This window comes from Rhododendron vialii, chromosome 10a, assembly GCF_030253575.1.
Source record: "Rhododendron vialii isolate Sample 1 chromosome 10a, ASM3025357v1".
Lineage (NCBI taxonomy): Eukaryota > Viridiplantae > Streptophyta > Magnoliopsida > Ericales > Ericaceae > Rhododendron > Rhododendron vialii.
In genome coordinates this window covers 26,278,868-26,297,637 of record NC_080566.1, presented here as the reverse complement: position 1 = coordinate 26,297,637, position 18,770 = coordinate 26,278,868, and the positions used below count along the sequence as shown (strand labels likewise).

The 18,770-nt window shown below is 37.3% G+C and overlaps 1 protein-coding gene across 1 annotated transcript; it reads left to right on the top strand.

The window, feature by feature from the left end:
• Nucleotides 1–3,931: 3,931 nt before the first annotated feature.
• LOC131303601 (uncharacterized protein At1g10890-like) lies at nt 3,932–18,389 on the top strand. The gene is made up of 5 exons (XM_058330547.1): nt 3,932–4,106; nt 4,265–4,416; nt 5,128–5,346; nt 13,388–13,607; nt 17,882–18,389. The coding sequence occupies exons 2-5, from the start codon at nt 4,301–4,303 to the stop codon at nt 18,128–18,130; spliced, it is 804 nt and encodes a 267-aa protein (XP_058186530.1). The 5' UTR covers nt 3,932–4,106; nt 4,265–4,300; the 3' UTR covers nt 18,131–18,389.
• The last annotated feature ends 381 nt before the right edge of the window (nt 18,390–18,770 follow it).

Below are 18,770 nucleotides of genomic sequence, written 5' to 3'. Positions count from 1 at the left end.
ATAGTCCAAAATAGGGTGTCTACAAAGAGTATGTGGATGCCATTTCTAGAATAAATAATGGCATTTTTTACAATTAATTGTCTCCAATGAGATAAAACAATCATCCAAAATCTGAATATCATATCTGAATCCACAAGAATCAATAACACTCAAATTAATTGATCCTGAATTGCATATCAAAAGTGATGCTATATTCCCCCTCAATGACCCCTACCAAAAATGTAGCCAAAATATTAAAGTACCTTTTTTACTCAGAAAAAGCTAAAGCCACCGACAGGTTGTGCATATACGGTGCACAAATTGGCACGTGGAGTCCATTTCGGATACTGCACAGATAATCCGACAAATTCAATAGTTTGAATTAAAAATTAGCTCTTTTCAAAAAAAATTTAAAAATCAATTGCAAGTGGAGTGGAGTGCATTTAGTGTCTCCTTTATACTTCTATGCACATGGGCAGGGTTCAATTCCCGTAAGCACCCATTCCCCTCCCCAAATTCCCTAGGATAGAATAAATTAGGATTAATGAATGACAAAAAAAAAAAAAAACCTAGCTCAATGCGATATGTAATCCTATAGTCTGAATTTAAAAAAAATGAAAGATGGATTCCAAAAGAGATTTACAAAGATGACCAAGTAACTCTTCTGTGTTAGCTTTCAAAACAATGTCCACATCAAAGCACTCTAAGCATGCAAGCTACTGTCCAGGATTAGCACTTGAAAATAGTGTAAGGTGGGATGCTATGTGTCACATTATATGCTATGTGTGGGTTTTGGGTGGAGTTTGAGTAAAAGCAAGAGAGAGGGAGAGTGTCACGCCCTCGATTTTCAACATAAATCTAAATAATTTTCATAAATAAAATCTCACAATAAATCGTATGATACCCCAAAAGAGTTTAATATTCCATTTCCATAATTGCACTTTATCGTTCAAGTTTCTAATAGATTACATTGTTGGCTCAATAGCCCAAATAAACATAAGTACAGAGTTTCAAAAGAGTTAAGGATTATAACATTCCATAGTCAAAAGATTTACAATTAAAATTACAAATACATCTTTCAAAAGATAATTTACAAAGATGGACAAACAACTCCTCTAGATTAGCTTTCAAAATAATGTCTACATCCAAGCACTCTAAGCATGCAAGCTATTGCTTCGGGTTAGTACCTGAAAATGATGTAAGGTTTGAGCTACACTAGCCTAGTAGAAAATTCTACACAAACATTACATGCAAATGAAAAGCTAGGATGATCTCAAGATAGGAACAAGAACAAGGGCCATATGATAACCAACAATCTTGGCTAAAAAATCTTGAAACAACCACCTAACGAACATCGTTTAACTCATACTAGAACCAATTCCATTTTTCATGTGTCCAATATCATCTCGTCGTAAGTGCCATGAGCCGAAACTCCTGCCGAGCCAATTAAGGGATCCCGATACCCCCTGCCAGGCACCATACCCATCGGTAGGTTCTGAGTATAATCAATATCAGCTTTTGCTCCTGTCGGGCTGATTAAGGGATCCCGATACCCTTTGCCAGGCACCCACCTCGTCGATGGGTCTTGAATATTCTCGTTGTGTCAATAAGTATTCAGGCGTCTCATACTCTCATAATATGTCATTTCAATTCAATCGTAGTTCATCCGATAATCAACGTAAAGTTCCTATCGAACAAGTACAAGAGATGTAAAGATACTCCATAAACGAATACGATTAATCATGTTATGAGGTGATTTGGAGGTGTTTAGAATAAGTTAGAAGTGATTGGAGGTCAAAATGATGAAGTTTAGAACAAATGCAGCAAAGCTGTCCCTAAGCAACTGGTATCGATACCAAGCAAAATGGTATTGATACCAACGGACCAAGAATCATTCCAGACGCAAGGGTATCGATACCACCCATGAAAAAATGGTATCGATATCAACTCAGTTCGAACAGATTTTTCTATAGATTTTCAAAGGTTCAACACAACAACAACCACAACAATAACAATAGGCATGATCCAAGACAAGAAAACACTTTCTTTACATATATTGAGAGGTAGAATCCCTACCTCAATGTCGAAGAATGAAACCCATGAAAGACACAAGCCCTAGTTTTCCAAAAACCTTGATTCGACTGGAACACACCACATCGAGCTCTAATCGACGAGAGCAAGCCCAAAATCACGCGTAGAATGAGGAATGTATGTTAGTTTGTGAGGGTTTTGAATTGTTTGGGTGGGATTTTGGATGAGAATGAGAGAGAAAGATGGACAAGAGAGAGGGAGTGAGGGGTGTGAGTGTGTTTCCTCCCTATATATACTCACACAAATGCATATTATACTATACCCAAATCTTTCAAACTCTTGCAACGTAGAACCCTTTGAACAAATATCCATATAATATCATCAATTATCTTTTACGAAACAATTTAACTTTATTAAACAAAATTACGGGTCTCTACAGAGAGACAAAGACGTTGGAGAGAGGGAGAGAGAGACGGACAGAATAGAGAGGGGTGTGTGTGTGATACTCTCACACCCTCCTATATATACACACATATCCATAAATCACACTTGCACCCTTTCATAATCAATTCTATCACTTTAGCCCCAAATCACATAAACACTATTATTTCATATTTCTTTTTCAATGATCATTCACTTATAAAATATTAATATTGATATAATAAATATGGATCTCTACAGTCAAGTTATGGTTCCAAAAAAATAAGAACTATTAATTTTGGTTCAATTACTGATTTTTAATTAAAAACCCGTGTATATGTAATTATGTATTTTATTTGGTAAATTAATATTTTCTTGTTAATTTAATTAGAGAAGAAATCTCGTATGTTAAGAAAGTTTTTAATAAACTAGTAGTATATTTATAGGAATTCAAACCATTAAGTGTACCCGATTTCATTTTTCGTACACAAATACTTGTCAATTTTCCAAATTTCACGATTTACTTTACTCTACCAAACTACTACTAAGGGAAATGATAATGTCAAAACTATTTTTGTTAGTGTCAAAACTCTAGTGCACAAAAGACTTGTTCCATGTGTAGTGTACAATATTTTTATGTATTGGAGTTTTGGCATCAACAAAAACAGTTTTGGCATTATCACTGCTCACTACTAATTTATATTCTTTTAATTCTTTTCTTACTTCCTTTTCCAGCAGAATAGACCCCTTCCGCTTTCTCCCAAAACTTTTTTTTCAAAAAGAAGGTAATTTCAAACTCAAATATAATGAAAATGAAAAATAAATTTTCAATTTTTTTTGCATTGTTTAAAATATCTCAATGAAATCTATCAAATAAGATTTATATTGGTAAAATTTTTTTTTGTATAAACACATGAATTTTGACCTTGAAATTACATTCTTTTTCTCAAAGTTTCTTTTTTCTCCTAAAAGTGGAACAGCCGGCCCTGTTCCGGAACTACAAATAAGTACTTATTTTTCAAAAAGGCAATTTCAAGCTTAAAAATAATGTGTTTACGCAAATAATTTTCCTAGCAATATGGATTTTGTTTGATAGATTTTATTGAGATCTTTTATACGGTACAAAAAAAAATAAAAAATATTTTTTATTTACATTACTTTTGAATTTGAAAATGTGAAATAAGTACTTATTTTTTAAGAAGGTGTTCTGAAATTAAATCCTTATTTTATCCTACCAAACCCTAGTGTTTGGATGTTAATTAAATAGAACCAGAATCGAATCAAAACGTCTTGTTCTTTGTTGTGGTTGGGTTGAATGCATATATTGATTAGGTTTTAATTTCTAATTTTCTAGAACCGTTTAAAATGATTCGATTATTAATTTACTAAAAAAATGATCCGATTATTAATTTACTAAAGAATCAAACTAATTCCGACCGCGTGCATCCCTATTTTTTACTCCTGGTAGAAGAATTCGGACCATAAATGGTCAACGCATCCATTACCGATCGAACCGAACCCGTGCGAGCCGCCCGTGTTCAATTGGCACCGGATTTTACAGCGCGACCTCCCATTCTGGCTCTCTCTCTCTCAGACTCTCACACCAAGTTTAGGGCATACGCAGCAGCACACTGCCAACCATTTCTTCTTCTTCTTCCAATGCTTGGATCTCTCAGGTACTTTGAACACGTTCCATTTATTAACTCTCTCTGAACACACACTCGCACCCATTAAGAATAATATACATTCCATTCCATTGCAAACATGCATTTTATATACCTTGTCTTGTATGCGATTGTTTTTACCTGTTGATTTGTGAGTGGAATTTTGATAGGGGTAACTGAGAGAGGAAGGCAATAAACAAATAATAATGCCTCGGAGTATATCACGGTCGCCGTCGTACAGGCGGAGATACTCTCCATCACCTGTGAGTCACAGGCACAGCAGGCGTACTAGTCGAAGGGACCGAAGCCGCTCTCTCACCAGGTCATTCCATTTCAAACTGTCTACTTTCTACTCGCGCATACATATCATACACACTATATATGCGAATTTCTTTGGTTTTGGTTCAAAAAAGAGAGAGTGTGCCGTGCAATATTCATGTACTTCATATAGAGTATCGATAGCGTTGATGTGGATGTATGAGTATTTATTTGGCGATGTTATTGTGTTTTGATTTTGGATTTATGACTGTTTTTTGATGTTTAGTTTATGAGTAGCTTTTTGGATGAAATCTAATGGCATAATGACATCGTACACAGGGAATTTTTTCACCATCTTTATGGTCTCAGGAATATGGAAACTATAGATTTTTTTTTTTTTTTTTCAAATTTAGAGTAGGAAAATGCTAGAAACAGCCTAGTAGGCTGTCATTAAGGTTTAAAAAGAAGTATATAGAAATGTGTGAAAAGTGTATTGTGTGAAAATGTATTGGAAAGAGTAAAAGGTTCATTGGTGTATGTGTTTTACTTGTCTTTTTGATGGCTTATTTATAGCCCAGTGAGCTGTCAATAGAAGTACCCAATTACTAACAAATGTAAAATGCAATGACGGTGTTTTTTCGGTTATGTTTTTATGTATTTGGTATCAATGCATGCCATGTGGATCACAGATAGTATGTAATACATTATTTTCGTCTATTGTCCTTGGCATTTAGGATTTTGCAATGTCTTCTAAAAATTGTTCTTCACTACTTAGGCGAAGAAGCCGTTCTGGTTCACCACGTCGGCGTAGAAGTCGTTCACCAGCTTCGAGACGCCGTAGAAGTCGGTCTCCAACACCCAAGAGATACAAAAGACAAAGAAGTAGGAGTACCTCGTTGTCTCCTCTACCCAAGTCTCGAAGTCCAAGTGTTGTATCAAATGGGAAGAAAAATGCAGTTGAAAAGTTGAGAAAGGAAGAAGAAGAAAAGAAAAGGTACAACAAATTGTTTCTGATGCTTTCCTGACATATGTTGTTGTTTCTCTTCTGCATTCTATACCTTGTTCTGAAAAAAAATATGGTTGTGTATTGTAAGTTATATTTGAAGTAGTGATGTGCTTGATAGGGGCTGTTTGCCCCAAAGGAAGGTCTATATCCTTCAGTGGTAGAAACTCAATGAAACTACCCATTAAACTCAATTAGACTACCCAAGAGAAACCAAGCTTGGTGAAGTTGGTTGTCTCACCACAAACAACACCTCCACCCCCCCCGGTGGATGCCTGAGTTCGAGCCCCACGAGGGGCGGGTTTGGGGTTTAGGGATATGGACAGACAGCCTCTGAACCCCTTATTGATTAACCTACTAACCCCCGCTGATGTACAAAGGGTGACAAAAAAATAAAAAACTCAATGAAACTACCCATTAGCCCCTCTCATAGCCTTCTGCAGTTTATCTCGTGAGAAGTTAATCCCTAATCATACTCTTTATATTGACCTTGAGCCCAGAAACCATCTCAAACACTCCAACAATAGGGCGCGAAGTAAGCACTTAATTTATCAAATTTATCACACAAGAATAAATGAAAACAGCATCATATGCAATCAATAACCGGGAAACTGAAAATAGTCTCTATCACATTGTTCTTTACTCCCCTTTTTTTTTTTTCCTTTGCCAACCATTCTTCCGCAGACACCAACTGTAACTATGAAGCGCAAGTAGTCCAAAAAATGTTGCCATATGAGTAATGGGTTCTGGTACGGTATAACAAAATACATACCTGGTACGGTAAAACATGATTGGTACATTTTAATATTTCTATATGATATTGGTATCCATGAATACGGGTTGGGCACTTCTTTGGAACGACTCAAAAAACTTTTGCATGGTCTTTCTTTAGTTTTTATCATACTAGATGCTTGATATTTACCAGTGATGTCTTTGTTTTTTCTTCGATTCTAAGTTCTAACCTATTATAATCATTATCTTCAAAAGATCGCCATTAGAAAGTACTCCATCAAAGCCACCAAACAAACCCCCACCGGAACCCAACGTTTTTTTAATAACTGCAAGATATTATGAAGCTCAAACAAAGAAACAAGGTTTACGGATGAAATCCCTTTACAAGAAACAACAATACAACAGCAAACAGCGCAGCAGCAACGAACAAAACAAAACCTATCTATACCGCTTGCATAATCCTTTCAGACAGACCCCAAATCTCACAAATGTTTATATTCTGTATGGAGTGCTTCACATTTCTCCTGGAGCTAAGGAAATCCCTTATTCCATTTGCAATCCCTTCAGCCAATGTTCATGTCCCTTAGCCACTGCTCTAAAAATTCAACAAATTCCTTTCCTGCCATAACCCATATACAGTTGCAGCCAAAGTGCATTTGAGAATAATGAACCTAAGACCATTTCCAGACACATTAGAGAGAACCAGTCAAGCACTTCCTTGAACTTGTTAGGCATCCCCTGCACCCTACTCTTGATCATCAAATAATGTCAAACAGCTACATAAGAGGAACATTCAAAAAAGACATTCTAGTGTGATTCTTCGCAGAATTGCAGAGACAACAATCCCCATCAATTTGCATAGGAACATTCAAAAAAGACATTCTAGTGTATTCTTCCGCAGAATTGCAGAGATAACAATCCCCATCAATTTGCATACACCAACTCTTCAATCTATCCTTAGTACTTGCCTTGTTCTCTTTACAATTCAAAAAGAATTTTTCAAAAAATTCCCCCTACTTCCAACATTTCTCTCTCTATCTCTCTCCACTTATTACCCCTACTATTTTTCAAATTTTTTTTCAAACACCAATCCAAACATAGCATAGTCTTTGAAGAACAGCAAAGGCCATAGAATAAAGGACCATCTAGGCACATTATTTCCAACCCAAATGATCTTGGATCAGGGTTTGATTGGGTACTTCTCCCTTATGGCATTCCAAGCAGACTTAGCAGTGAAAATGCCATTTGCGGGAGGCAACAAAAGAACAGAATCGCCACATCAGGATAAGGTCTCAGACTTTGAGGAGTTTGAGCAATGATGGCTTGAATGATAGGGTTCCTTAAACTGGGCCATCTCCCAACCCCTTGGTCAATTATGGAGGCAACCCTAGCCCTTAAAGACCTGCCCACATTACCACCTCCCTTTCCCCAAATCTAGCATACAATGTTCCAAGTTGGTGCCAATTATCCGGCCATAAAAAGATACACTCCCAATTCCTACTTGATACTTGATGAGAGGCTGACCTAAGTGTCATGAGCATCACAAGGCACCTCCATGCTCCACATACACTGCTCCTTAATGATATATGTATGTACCCACTTTATCTAGAGGATGTCTGCCTTCTTGCATGGGGCCCACAAATGCCTAAGCATGGCTGCCCCATTCCTATCCTTCATCCTCCCAAACCCCAAACCAAACCACCTTCCTCTTTAGGACAACAAATCTGAGCCCATTTGACCTTTGCCCCTGAATGATTAAGTTCAGATCCAGACCAAAGAAAATCCGTCAGAGTGCATTCAATCTCCTTGATCACCTTACTAGGAAGAATGAATATGGCCCAATTGTTCAACTTGAATCACCAACTCATTGGATTCATCTGTTGTTTTGCTACCCTTGAAGCCCTATAACAGAACATGCGAGAGCTGAAGACTTAGATTACGCATGATGTGTTGAATTGGAAAATTTTTGCCAATAAGGCAGCAACCTTGTTGGGTGAGATCAAATGTACTTGTTATTATTATTATTTTTTTTAATATATTACGTAAATTGTAATATGATGGATTTCAGGGAATTGTAAGATTGAAATAACAAGATTGAGAAATAAGGAAAAGGGAGAAATATGGGTGATACTTCTAAGTTCTACCTGTCCCTGGGGTGGTTTAAGTTCATGGATTGATTGGGGAGTTATCCGGTGCCTTGTTTTTTCTTTTACACAAAATGATACAACGCGTTTTGGTGCAGTTGATTTGGGGGACTTTTGGTAAATTAGTTGTTGGTTAAAGTTGGGTTCAACGCATGCTGATATTTATATGTATATATAATTATACATGTGTATATACAATATACATATGTAACGGTACAACACACAATCCTGTGGGTTGGCAATTCTGGTTAGATGAGATGGGTACATACTCCAGCTGTGGATCAAGCTTTAAAAATGATTTATCACTAATACAATTTGCCATGAGTCTTTGAGAATTTGATCTTTAGGTTGATTGATATTTCTGTGATAGTGACAATGTTTACTCTGTTGTAACTAATTCGCTTGTATTGCATCTTGTTATACAATAGCACTAACACTTTTTCTTCGGAAGAAGGCATTGAGATTAATGACCTATCGAAGGGCAGGTTACCATGTCCTGAACTTGGTGACACTTTTGGTTCCAATTGTTTTATCAAGTCGTAAATGAGAAAGTAAATGTAAAATTGATAATAGCTTCTTGGTTTGCTTTGTATTTGTGACAGTTGTCAGAATCGTACGATTCACGATTCGTATCGTACGATTCGATACGATTCGGTGGGTAATCGATACGAATAGGCTGCCGAATCGGAAATCGCTGAGAATCGTAAGTGAATCGGTGGTTTACGATTCGTATCGTACGATTCGGTGGGTAATCGATACGAATAGGCTGCCGAATCGAAAATAGCTGGGAATTGTAAGTGAATCAGTGAATCGTTCGATTCACTTAAAATTTCCAAAATTCATTTTTTACTCTTGTTTTGCTTCTTTTGTTGTTTGAAAAGGGTTCAAATATTTTTTTAAGGTCTAGTATTGTTATATGTCATCTTTTGTCTATGTTATATGGATAGATAATAAGAAAAAGAGATTTATTACGAGAGTGAATCGAAAATGAGGAAGATAAATGGAATATAACAACCCTATAGACCTTCTAAGGGTTTGTTTTGTACTTATAACTTTTTCGTACAAAAAGAACCATAAGTAGGCTTTACGAATCATCATCTCTTGGTAGTTGCAATAGAAGCAACTTACCTAATATTCCACGTTATTATCAAATCATCATTAGAAGAAAGTATTTATTGATTTAGGCCTAAGTCTTTCATTTTTAGTATATATTGTTGTTAACCTAATCAATAAGCATAGGTTTCTATGCATTATAGAAGTCATGACGGAATCAGAGCGATTCACGATTCGATTCGATTCACGATTCGAAAAATGACCATTTCGATTCTCGATTCGATTCACGATTTGACAACTATAATTTGTGTAGATATATTGCTTCCAAAAAGCAAGTATTCTAATATCATTACATGTCATTTGGTGGGGTGGTGGTGTTGTGGTGGTTCATGGTGGAGGTGGGGTAGTTGAGGTGGTTTTAGGGGAAGGCTGGTAACCTTTAAAGAAATTGTTTTTCGCCAAAAGTGAAAAGGAATTTTTGGTATTTAGAAGCTCTTTCAGGCAGATTTCATTAACAACTGTTAACAGTTATTTAATGGAAGGGAGGTTTGCGTTTGTGGCACGTGTCACCCCCCCGCTCCAAAAATACCAAAAAAAAAAAAAAAAAAAAACCCAAGAAAGCCTTAAATTTTAAAATACGGAAGATGTAAACAATGCTCACTTTGGCTCCGTGGTTCAGTCGTGGGGCTTAGGGTGCTCTTGGAACAGAGTTCGAAACACGGTGGCATCGTTTTGAATCTTCAATTTTCAAGACATATCAGAGCGCTCTCTCACTCTCTCTCACACACACACACTCTTTTTAAAAACCCTTTCATTTCTCTCTCTCTCTCTCGCATTTTCAATTCTTGCATAAATTCTCACATTATTTGTATTTTTTTCCCACTAGTTGGGGAGGAATTTAACAAGTTTGGACATTAATTTTTCCCACAAGTTTAGTATTTTTATTGCATGTTTCTTTTTGCATAAATCCCACATAACTTGTATTTTTTTCACTAATTGGAGGGGAATGGAACACATTTTGACTTGAATTTTTTTTCCCACAAGTTTGGTATTTCTATTAAAAATTTCCATATGGTTTGTATTTTTTTCCACTGATTGGAGAGGAACATAACACATTTAGACAGTAATATTTTTTCCCACAAGTTTAGTATATTTATTGCATGTTTCTTTACGGATTATAGTGAGTTGTATTGATATAAAAATTGAATTCACAAACATGTCTATTTACATCCTTGTATGAATGAATTATGGTGCCACCCTCGTATCCGAATCCTGGGAAAGTCAGGGACGTTTCTGTGATTTTTGAAACCCAAGGGGAGGTTCTTGTTATTGTCAAAAACCTCAAGGGAGGTCAGTGTAATTTTGAATTATTAGTTTTGTTAACCTTTAGTGTTTTATTGCTTGGGATATGGTAATAAGTGTGGTTGTAAGGGGTACGAGTGTACCTATGTTGGCCTCTTGGGAATATGGTGGGGATTACAATCGCTCGAGATCACTTGAAGTGGAGGAGGATAGAGCTCGGAGCAGCCTTGGAGAGATAGAGGAATGACAATGGAGAGTGATCAACTAGAGATTGACATTTGTAAAGTCTCTTTTGTATGCTTGGACCTCCATTTTTGCAAAACGATGGGCTGAGGGTCCAGCTCTCTTAAGGACAAGTGACCCGTCATTGGTTTAATAGGTTCAGGGTGATAGAACCTCTTTTTCAAGTCCTAGGGTCAGAGCTTAGCTTGCATTGCATAGGTAGGGAATCTCATTGAGCTGTCACGTGGTAGGTATACCGTATAATACATGCTCAAAGGTGTCAGATATTTGTCAACTACCTCTATAATTGGTCAAGGTAGAGCACTTCTGATCTGATCGTGTCATTTCTGTACCAAAAATAATTAATAAAATGAATACTACCAAAAAGACAGCGGTAAGTACTTTGAGTATCGTCCTCAAGGATTACGAAGGCTAAGTTGCAGTTGTTTCAATTAATTTCTAAACTAATTAGGAAAGAGATTTGATTGTTGGATTTCTAAAATATTAAAAGCTAAATTAGATGAAAGCAATTAAAAAGTAGAAAGAGTTTATGAGGGAAAAGATCTAGGGTTTTGAATCCACTCGACCCGTTGTAACAATATTTATGCGATGATAAAGGTTAATTATTCGAATCAATCTGGATATTGGTCGGATTTGTGGGCCCTCACAGTATCGTGAAAAGATTTTCATGCATCACCAAATAGCATGGGGTATCGCCGCTTAGCATAAATCGTCTTACTAGTACGATCCGTCTCTATGGCATGAATTGTCTAATAGCAGGGCGCTTCTTACGGAGTATAATCGATCTTACTCAATTATCACAAAACAATCAAGAACCGTCGTATGAACGTGCATAAAACCTAGGAAATCCTACACAAGATTTGATGGGAAAAATTAATCCTATAGATAAAATCCTCAAGTCATACAACCACGATTCGAATAATAAAACACTAAATCAAAACATAAACATTGTTACTCAGAGTGCGAGTTGCGAGCATCATCTACGCCCTGGAAGTGGGGTTTAGCCAGCCATTGATTGGACTCCGCGACCTCTGGTTTTCTTCTTTTCCCAGCAGAACTGCATAAGAAAACCTACTGCTGTTCTCCTTTTTTTTTATAGCTAATAATAACCCTGAGAGTTTCCTATTAAAGGGAGTCTTTAATTGCCACAACTCCACCGACTAATTCTCCTTCTTCAGAAAACCAATCAAGACAAATACGCATGGGATTGGGACCCAATTCCCTCTAGAGCAAATCCTGAACCATGGAAACAATGATGTCCCATGTAGCACCATCTTGGGCTTGATTCAATTTCTATGGTTGCTTGTAAGATTTGGCTCACCACTTCAACTAATTGGACCATGTACGAGTTTTACTTCGACACCAAATAAACTCGTTAACTTGACCTTGTGCCTTTGTTTTTGTATCGAAGCCTCCAAATCCCTACAACACAAAAATTTAGTATAAAACTCCAAGCAATATTATAAATAGACTTAGCAAGGATAAATTAGGAGGCACTTCTGTGTACATTTACGTGCCTATCAGCTCCCCTCTTGGAGTGAGAGCCTTAACATACTTGTTGCTCTAGCCTCCAAACCACATGCCTTCTTTGATCCCGAGCAAAGTAACTTGGCCCTGCTCCTAGGTTAAGGGATTGTGTAGTCATCAAACTCAATGGAGCCTTATTTTAGTGCATTGATAGATATGAGAGGCCATGAGGATTTCTCTCATATATTTGTATTAGCATTCTTGGGAGGCCCCATGGAGGGGTCCCTTGTATTAGGATATAGGTGAACATGGAGTCCAGAAAATTTAAATTTACTTGTTTGGAGTGATATGGAGGGGACATACATGGAGCCTGGAGGGCCTCTTATCCCCTCTGTATTTGTTGTCAAGGGCCCTTGGTAAGTGCCATGTGGCGAGGCCCCCTGGATTCCCACAAGGAAGGTGCAATACCTTATCCATTCATGTTGCTTATAAATATGTTGTGACTTGTGTAAGAATTGACCAAATTCCTGCATTCCTTCCTTTATTGTTTTGTATCCAAGAAACACAATTATTTATGCTTCTCATGAAATAGGCTCTCCTTTCTAGGATATGGATTACTTTTGCAGCAGGTCGTGATTAGTTTTGGAGCGGTGACAGGGTAATTGGTTATGAAGGATGCTACTGCTATAATTGATTACTTATGTTTGGTGATCATTGGTGCCTCCTTTATGTACTTTCCTAGTTTTGCAACTTAATTTCAGAAACAAGTCTGTGAGGGCTTGTTCGGTTTGGGTTTTGATGGAGGTTTTAAAGTGAAATGAGTGGAGAGAGTAGATAGAGAAAATTTATTGGGGACTGTGCGCATGGGTTTTGAGTACCTCAAACGAACAAGCCCTGAGGTATGCATAAAAACATTAGTTTTTACTTAGCATGGTGATATATGGGATGGTTATTTGATCGTTACGAGTAATGAAATTTGCGCGCCCCCCTCCCCCCTTCCCTTTTGTCTGCCTGATGAAGTACCTTTGACTTGTTAATGCTTCTGTACAGTTGTAATGACAGTTTCTGTGGCTAACTGAATGTGCTGTTAGGCGTCAACAAGAGGAAGAGCTGAGACTACTAGAAGAGGAAACTGCAAGAAGACTGGAAGAAGCAATTCGGAAAAAGGTTGAGGAAAGGCTGAACTCTGAGGAAGTTAAGTTGGAAATAGAGAAGCGAATTGAAGAAAGTCGGAAGAAAGTGTTTGATGATGTTGATGCTCAACTTAAAAAAGAAAAAGAAGCCGCTCTTATAGAGGCAAGGCAGAAAGAGGTATGTATTCTTTTAGATAAGCTTCTAGGTTTTGCCTTCCTTTGGATGAATTTGAGTAGTGAAGTGGTCTTTAGATGGCTCCGTGTCATGATAAGAACTAAAAAGAATTCACTGTGAGGCTTTTGGTTTGGCGGTTCCACATAAATGACTTAGTAAAAGTAAAAGATCTAGAGTTGGTTCAGAATTCTGCTGTCAAAGTCCCTACGGACCTCTGGCAGATGGGACATCTGGGCTCATGACGTTAATGGACTCCTTGGGAAAATACTTTCTTTTTGTTGATCAACGAAGAAACTTGTAATAGAGAACATATGCCAATGTGGCACCACAGAAAGAGAGAGAAACTGGGGAAAGAAAAGTGCAAGGAAAAGATGCAACACCCTTGCACAACCCAAAAGCAGTGGTACCTGCTCCATGTGCTAACTTCACAATTGGTGCTTTATTTGCTTCTCACATTTTGATTTATGGACAATCCTTGTTGGCGTTGCTAACTGTTTAGGAAACTCAATTGTTTGGCGACTCCTGTGTTACTCAATGGGCAAGGTGCATAATTCCATGCTCCTACATCTTAAAGAAGACTAACAACGTGGGACATCTCAACATAGACCGACAATTTGGGGCTGGTGGAGTATTATCTTTCAAAATACACGGTCATTGCCAGAAATTTGGTGAAAATAACTAATATGTGTGCCCATCTAATAAATTTTTCTTAATGTAAAAGCACCATGGATAAGGTCATAAATGTCCTCTCCTTAGAAGCACAGACACTACTACTGAGGTGGCATGTTTGTGTTGGGACACATGTAGGACACTGCCACTTGTACCCTAAAGTCAACCTCAGAAAGGTATTTAATAGATCTTCCTTTTTGCTTTTTAAGAGAGCCATATACCCTGCAAACATTTTAGAGACCCATAATCCATATCTATCTCTTAGATCCAAGTGAAACACATTATAAATTTGGAAAGAAGAAAAAAATCGTGATACGGGGTTAAAATGAAAACCAGATAAGATTATACGTATTAACCTTTGTCCTTTGAACTTTTTAACTTTAGGAAATTTGTGATAGATGATGTGTAGCATCTACATTCTACAGCATACGGATGTGGATAATGTACTAGTCTGTTTTACTCTGTCTCATATTCTCGGATTATAGGAATTCCAACTTTGTAAGGAAACATATGATGATTGTGGGTTAATTTCACTCTAGTTGGCTTACTTTGTCCATCAACTGTTGGTTGCGTCTACTGGATCTTTCATTTATAGGATTTGAACTCCATGTGGTCCAATTATAAAGAGCCAATCCAATATACAACGTTAAATCAATAGCTGCTTACTGGACATTTGATACTTATCTTGAAAAACTTAAACCCTTACAATCAAATACTTGCTTTTTATTCACTGTGGTTTAGACTATATTTCTTGCAATCAAACACCCAAATTCCCTCCCGTCCCCTCTCTCCTCTCCTTCCTTACTCTACACAGCGTTCTCCCCCCACCACTTGCCCCGCCTCCATGTAAAGTCATCATCCACCATCATCCCAATCTCAGTTTGTACCACCATTCCACATTATTATAGGATTTACCAAACCTTGAAAACCAACCAAATGAGGGGGAAAAAAATTGCATAGTATCTTTCTTTTCTTTTTTTTTTTGACCCGAGTCTCTTTTTTTTCTTCGCTCACTACTTTTCACTCATCTTCAGTGGTGCAGATGTTTAAGTTAAGATTGTTGATCGGGTCGTTTCCGTACCAAAAATAATTAATAAAATGAAATAATTACTACTACTCAAATGAATAGTGATAAGTATTCCGAATATCGCTCCACAGGGATTATAAGGCTGAGTTACAGTTATTTCAATTAATTTCTATATTAATCTGAGAAAAAGATGATTGATGATAGTTTCCTAAAATTATTAAACAGTAATTAAAGTGTAGAAAAGAGTTGATGGGAAAAAGTTCTAGGGTTTCAAATCCACTCTTTCCCCTCGTAACCTAAATATGTTTCGATTGTAGGTCATATATTCGAATCAATCCGGATATCGTAGGTAAGCAAGCCCTAGCGATATCTCCTAAAAATAATTTATGAATCACCAATCGGCATGGACTATCTCCGCCTAGCACGAATCGTCTTACGTAGTATAATCCATCTAACCAGTTATCACAAAACAATTAAAATCGTTGTATGAACGTGCATAAAACCTAGGAAATTATACACGAGATTTGATGGAAAGAATTAATCTTATGAATAAATCATTGTTCATACAACCATGATCCGAATAATAAAACCTAAATCAAAACATAGAAATTGTTACTCAGAGTTCGAGCTTCATCTACACCCTAGAAGAGAGTTTAGCCGACCATCGAACAGGAAATCATCGCAGCCTCTGGTTTTCTTTTTCTTTCCAGCGGAACTCTCCTTTTTTTTCCGTCCAGAACTGACTGCTGAAGTCAGTAGGTTTCCATTGCTTATATAGGATTTCATGCATTAATTACATCCAGCCCCTTGAACTTCATGCTTTAATCAATTAACAATCCAACTTTGAAGCATTATGCGCTTTAATCCCAAACTTTATTAAACTCTTCTTTTTATCCAATATTTTGGGCAATGAGCTCGATCAACCTTTAAATAAAATAAAAGCAAAATAAATATCAGATAACAAATATAAATGACTAACAAGTATAATTTGGAGAGCCAAAATATCAATATTTCGGCACTTATCAATTGTGCATGTATTTCACTTATACAGTAGCTTGGTATGCAAATTCACCGTCTCAAGTCAATTGGTTCTAGTTCCAATTTCAAATTGATCCAAGGTTTCTAATCTGTTATTGAAAATGAGATTGTATCCATATGCAGTACGTATCTATTAATGGGTTTAGGTTTTTAATTTTTACTTTTTAAGGCCATGGTCGGAGAGGGTGGTAGGAGATTCGCTAGGGAGTTGAAACCCAATACATGAAGGATGAAGTCAATGTAATTAATAGGTGAGGGACGAAGTAAACAAATGACAGTAGTGTAGGGATACAAGTGAAGTTAACCCTCACAATTGTATTCACACTTAAATTGGGAAGGCATTAATTTCCAACGATGCCCTTGTATTTTTAACCTTTGTTTACGGTCATAGCCACTACAACGGAGTAGTTTTTGGAAACTTAAAACTTTATACTTTTGAGTTTTCAAATTGGACGAACAATTTGGGACACCCCAAAATTGAAAGATGGACCAGCAGTTTCGGATGGAGTGAATACAGTTCTTCTGAGATTGATAACTTGACGTATTTTGGAATGTATGGTTTTCTACTTCTAAATAAGTGCATGTTGCTTTTTTCTCGCGAACTTAATATAACATTCGCATCTACATATAATATAATGTTGAACGTGTTCCCTGCATGTCTTGAGTATCTTGACCAACATTTAAGAAATTTCCATGTCAATGTCACGTCGCCTCTGTGTTCATGATACAGACACCCTCCGAAATGTTGCTGGGCTTGAAACAGAATGAAGTATCGGAACACCTAGGAGCCACTAAATAACTTTAGGGCTAAAAGCCTAAAAGGAATTATTAATTTTTATTGGTACTAGGTTGTTTCTTGAAGAGGGAGTTAATACGTAACTCTAAAACCAAGACAACAGATTCTGAAGCATGAAACATGGCTAATAAGTTCTGTTTGGATGCGGTTTACAAAATCTGTTTTGTAGAACTGGAAATACAGTTTCATATCTCATTCACTATTAGTGGAAATGGTTGTCAGTTAGGGCAATGTTACAAGTCAATGCCTCTCAATTTGAATTTGAGTGAAGTTATTTTTTTGTCTCCTGGGCTAACATTATCTACGGAGGGAGTATGGTTTAAGAAAATTCTATGTATGAAGGAATCCGCATCTTTTAACTAGAAAAAAGATGTTTGGACACAGTGAAGGAATATGGGCTCAATGTATCATGATATCAAAACCAACTTTCCACCCAAAACATTCTTCTGAGAGGCAATATAAGGTTACCTTCTTGTCCTTATTCTTTGCATTAGGTTGACGCCCAAAGCCACGCCTCCGATTTGATTTCATTATGTAACGAAGAAATTCTCTGGCTAGCAAGTACCTGGTTTATGTTGAAAGCTTTGGTCAGTATGCAGCATGAATGGTAGAGAGAGCTACTCCAGCTGAACATTGGCTCAGCTAAGATCATAAAATGTGCTTTCTTGAAATCCATTCGCATTCTGTTTGTCACTGTTGCATTCCTTTTGAACTCATTTTCTGTGATCATTAAATTGCAACCTGCAGGAACAAGCTCGAAAAGAGAGAGAAGAGCTGGATAAAATGCTGGAGGAGAACCGGAGGAGGGTAGAGGAGGCTCAGAGAAGGGAAGCTCTGGAACAACTGAGGAAAGAAGAGGAAAGATACAGGGAGCTGGAGATGATACAGAGGCAAAAAGAAGAGGCTGCACGAAGAAAGAAACTTGAAGAGGAGGAAGAACGCATGAAATTGGTTAAGAATAAATCTGGGCCTAAGCAGTCTTTTGGGATGGGTTAGCGATGATATCTGGAGATCGATCAATCATTCCCCCCCCCCCTCCCCCCCCCCCCGGCTGGAGGATAGAAAATCCTCCTTCTGTAAGTTTGTAAGTTGTATTGGAAATTGGTTCCTGATTGTTCACACTTCACAGCTCTCGCAAACAAGAGGTTGGGCATGACTTTCGGTATTACGAACTTCATTTAGGAGAAGTAGAGAATTACGAAATGGGAACCAATTAGAAGCACATGGTTATGTATGTAATACACTATTTTGACAACTGAGATGATGTAGTGTGATCAATATGGGCCAATTTCGCCTTAGGGCAAGTGGAGTGGAGTGCAACTGGCCTTCCATACATACTCCCATGCACATGGGTAGGGTTTGATCCCCGTAAAGCCCCCTCCCCTTCCTCAATTACCCTAAGATAGTTTAGATTAAGATTAACGAATGAAAAAAAAATAAAAACAAAACACCTTAAACCTCAGAGAATCTTAGAGCTGGCCCTACTTGACACGGCAATGATTTCACAAACTAAGACCTCAATTTTCTGATTAACCCCAGCCCTTCGATGAAGTCAGGATAATATCAAAAGATAAATACTAGAAAATTGAACAGGATAACGGTAGGGTCATGATTATTCTCTTTAGGATTAGGAAAG

Bases quoted from the DNA above. Each gene is read 5' to 3' on its own strand.
- LOC131303601 (XM_058330547.1), top strand. From the start codon at position 4,301: ATGCCTCGGAGTATATCACGGTCGCCGTCGTACAGGCGGAGATACTCT. The intron at 4,417-5,127 runs GTCATTCCATTT...TTCACTACTTAG, and splicing joins CGAAGCCGCTCTCTCACCAG to GCGAAGAAGCCGTTCTGGTT. The intron at 5,347-13,387 runs GTACAACAAATT...ATGTGCTGTTAG, and splicing joins GAAGAAGAAGAAAAGAAAAG to GCGTCAACAAGAGGAAGAGC.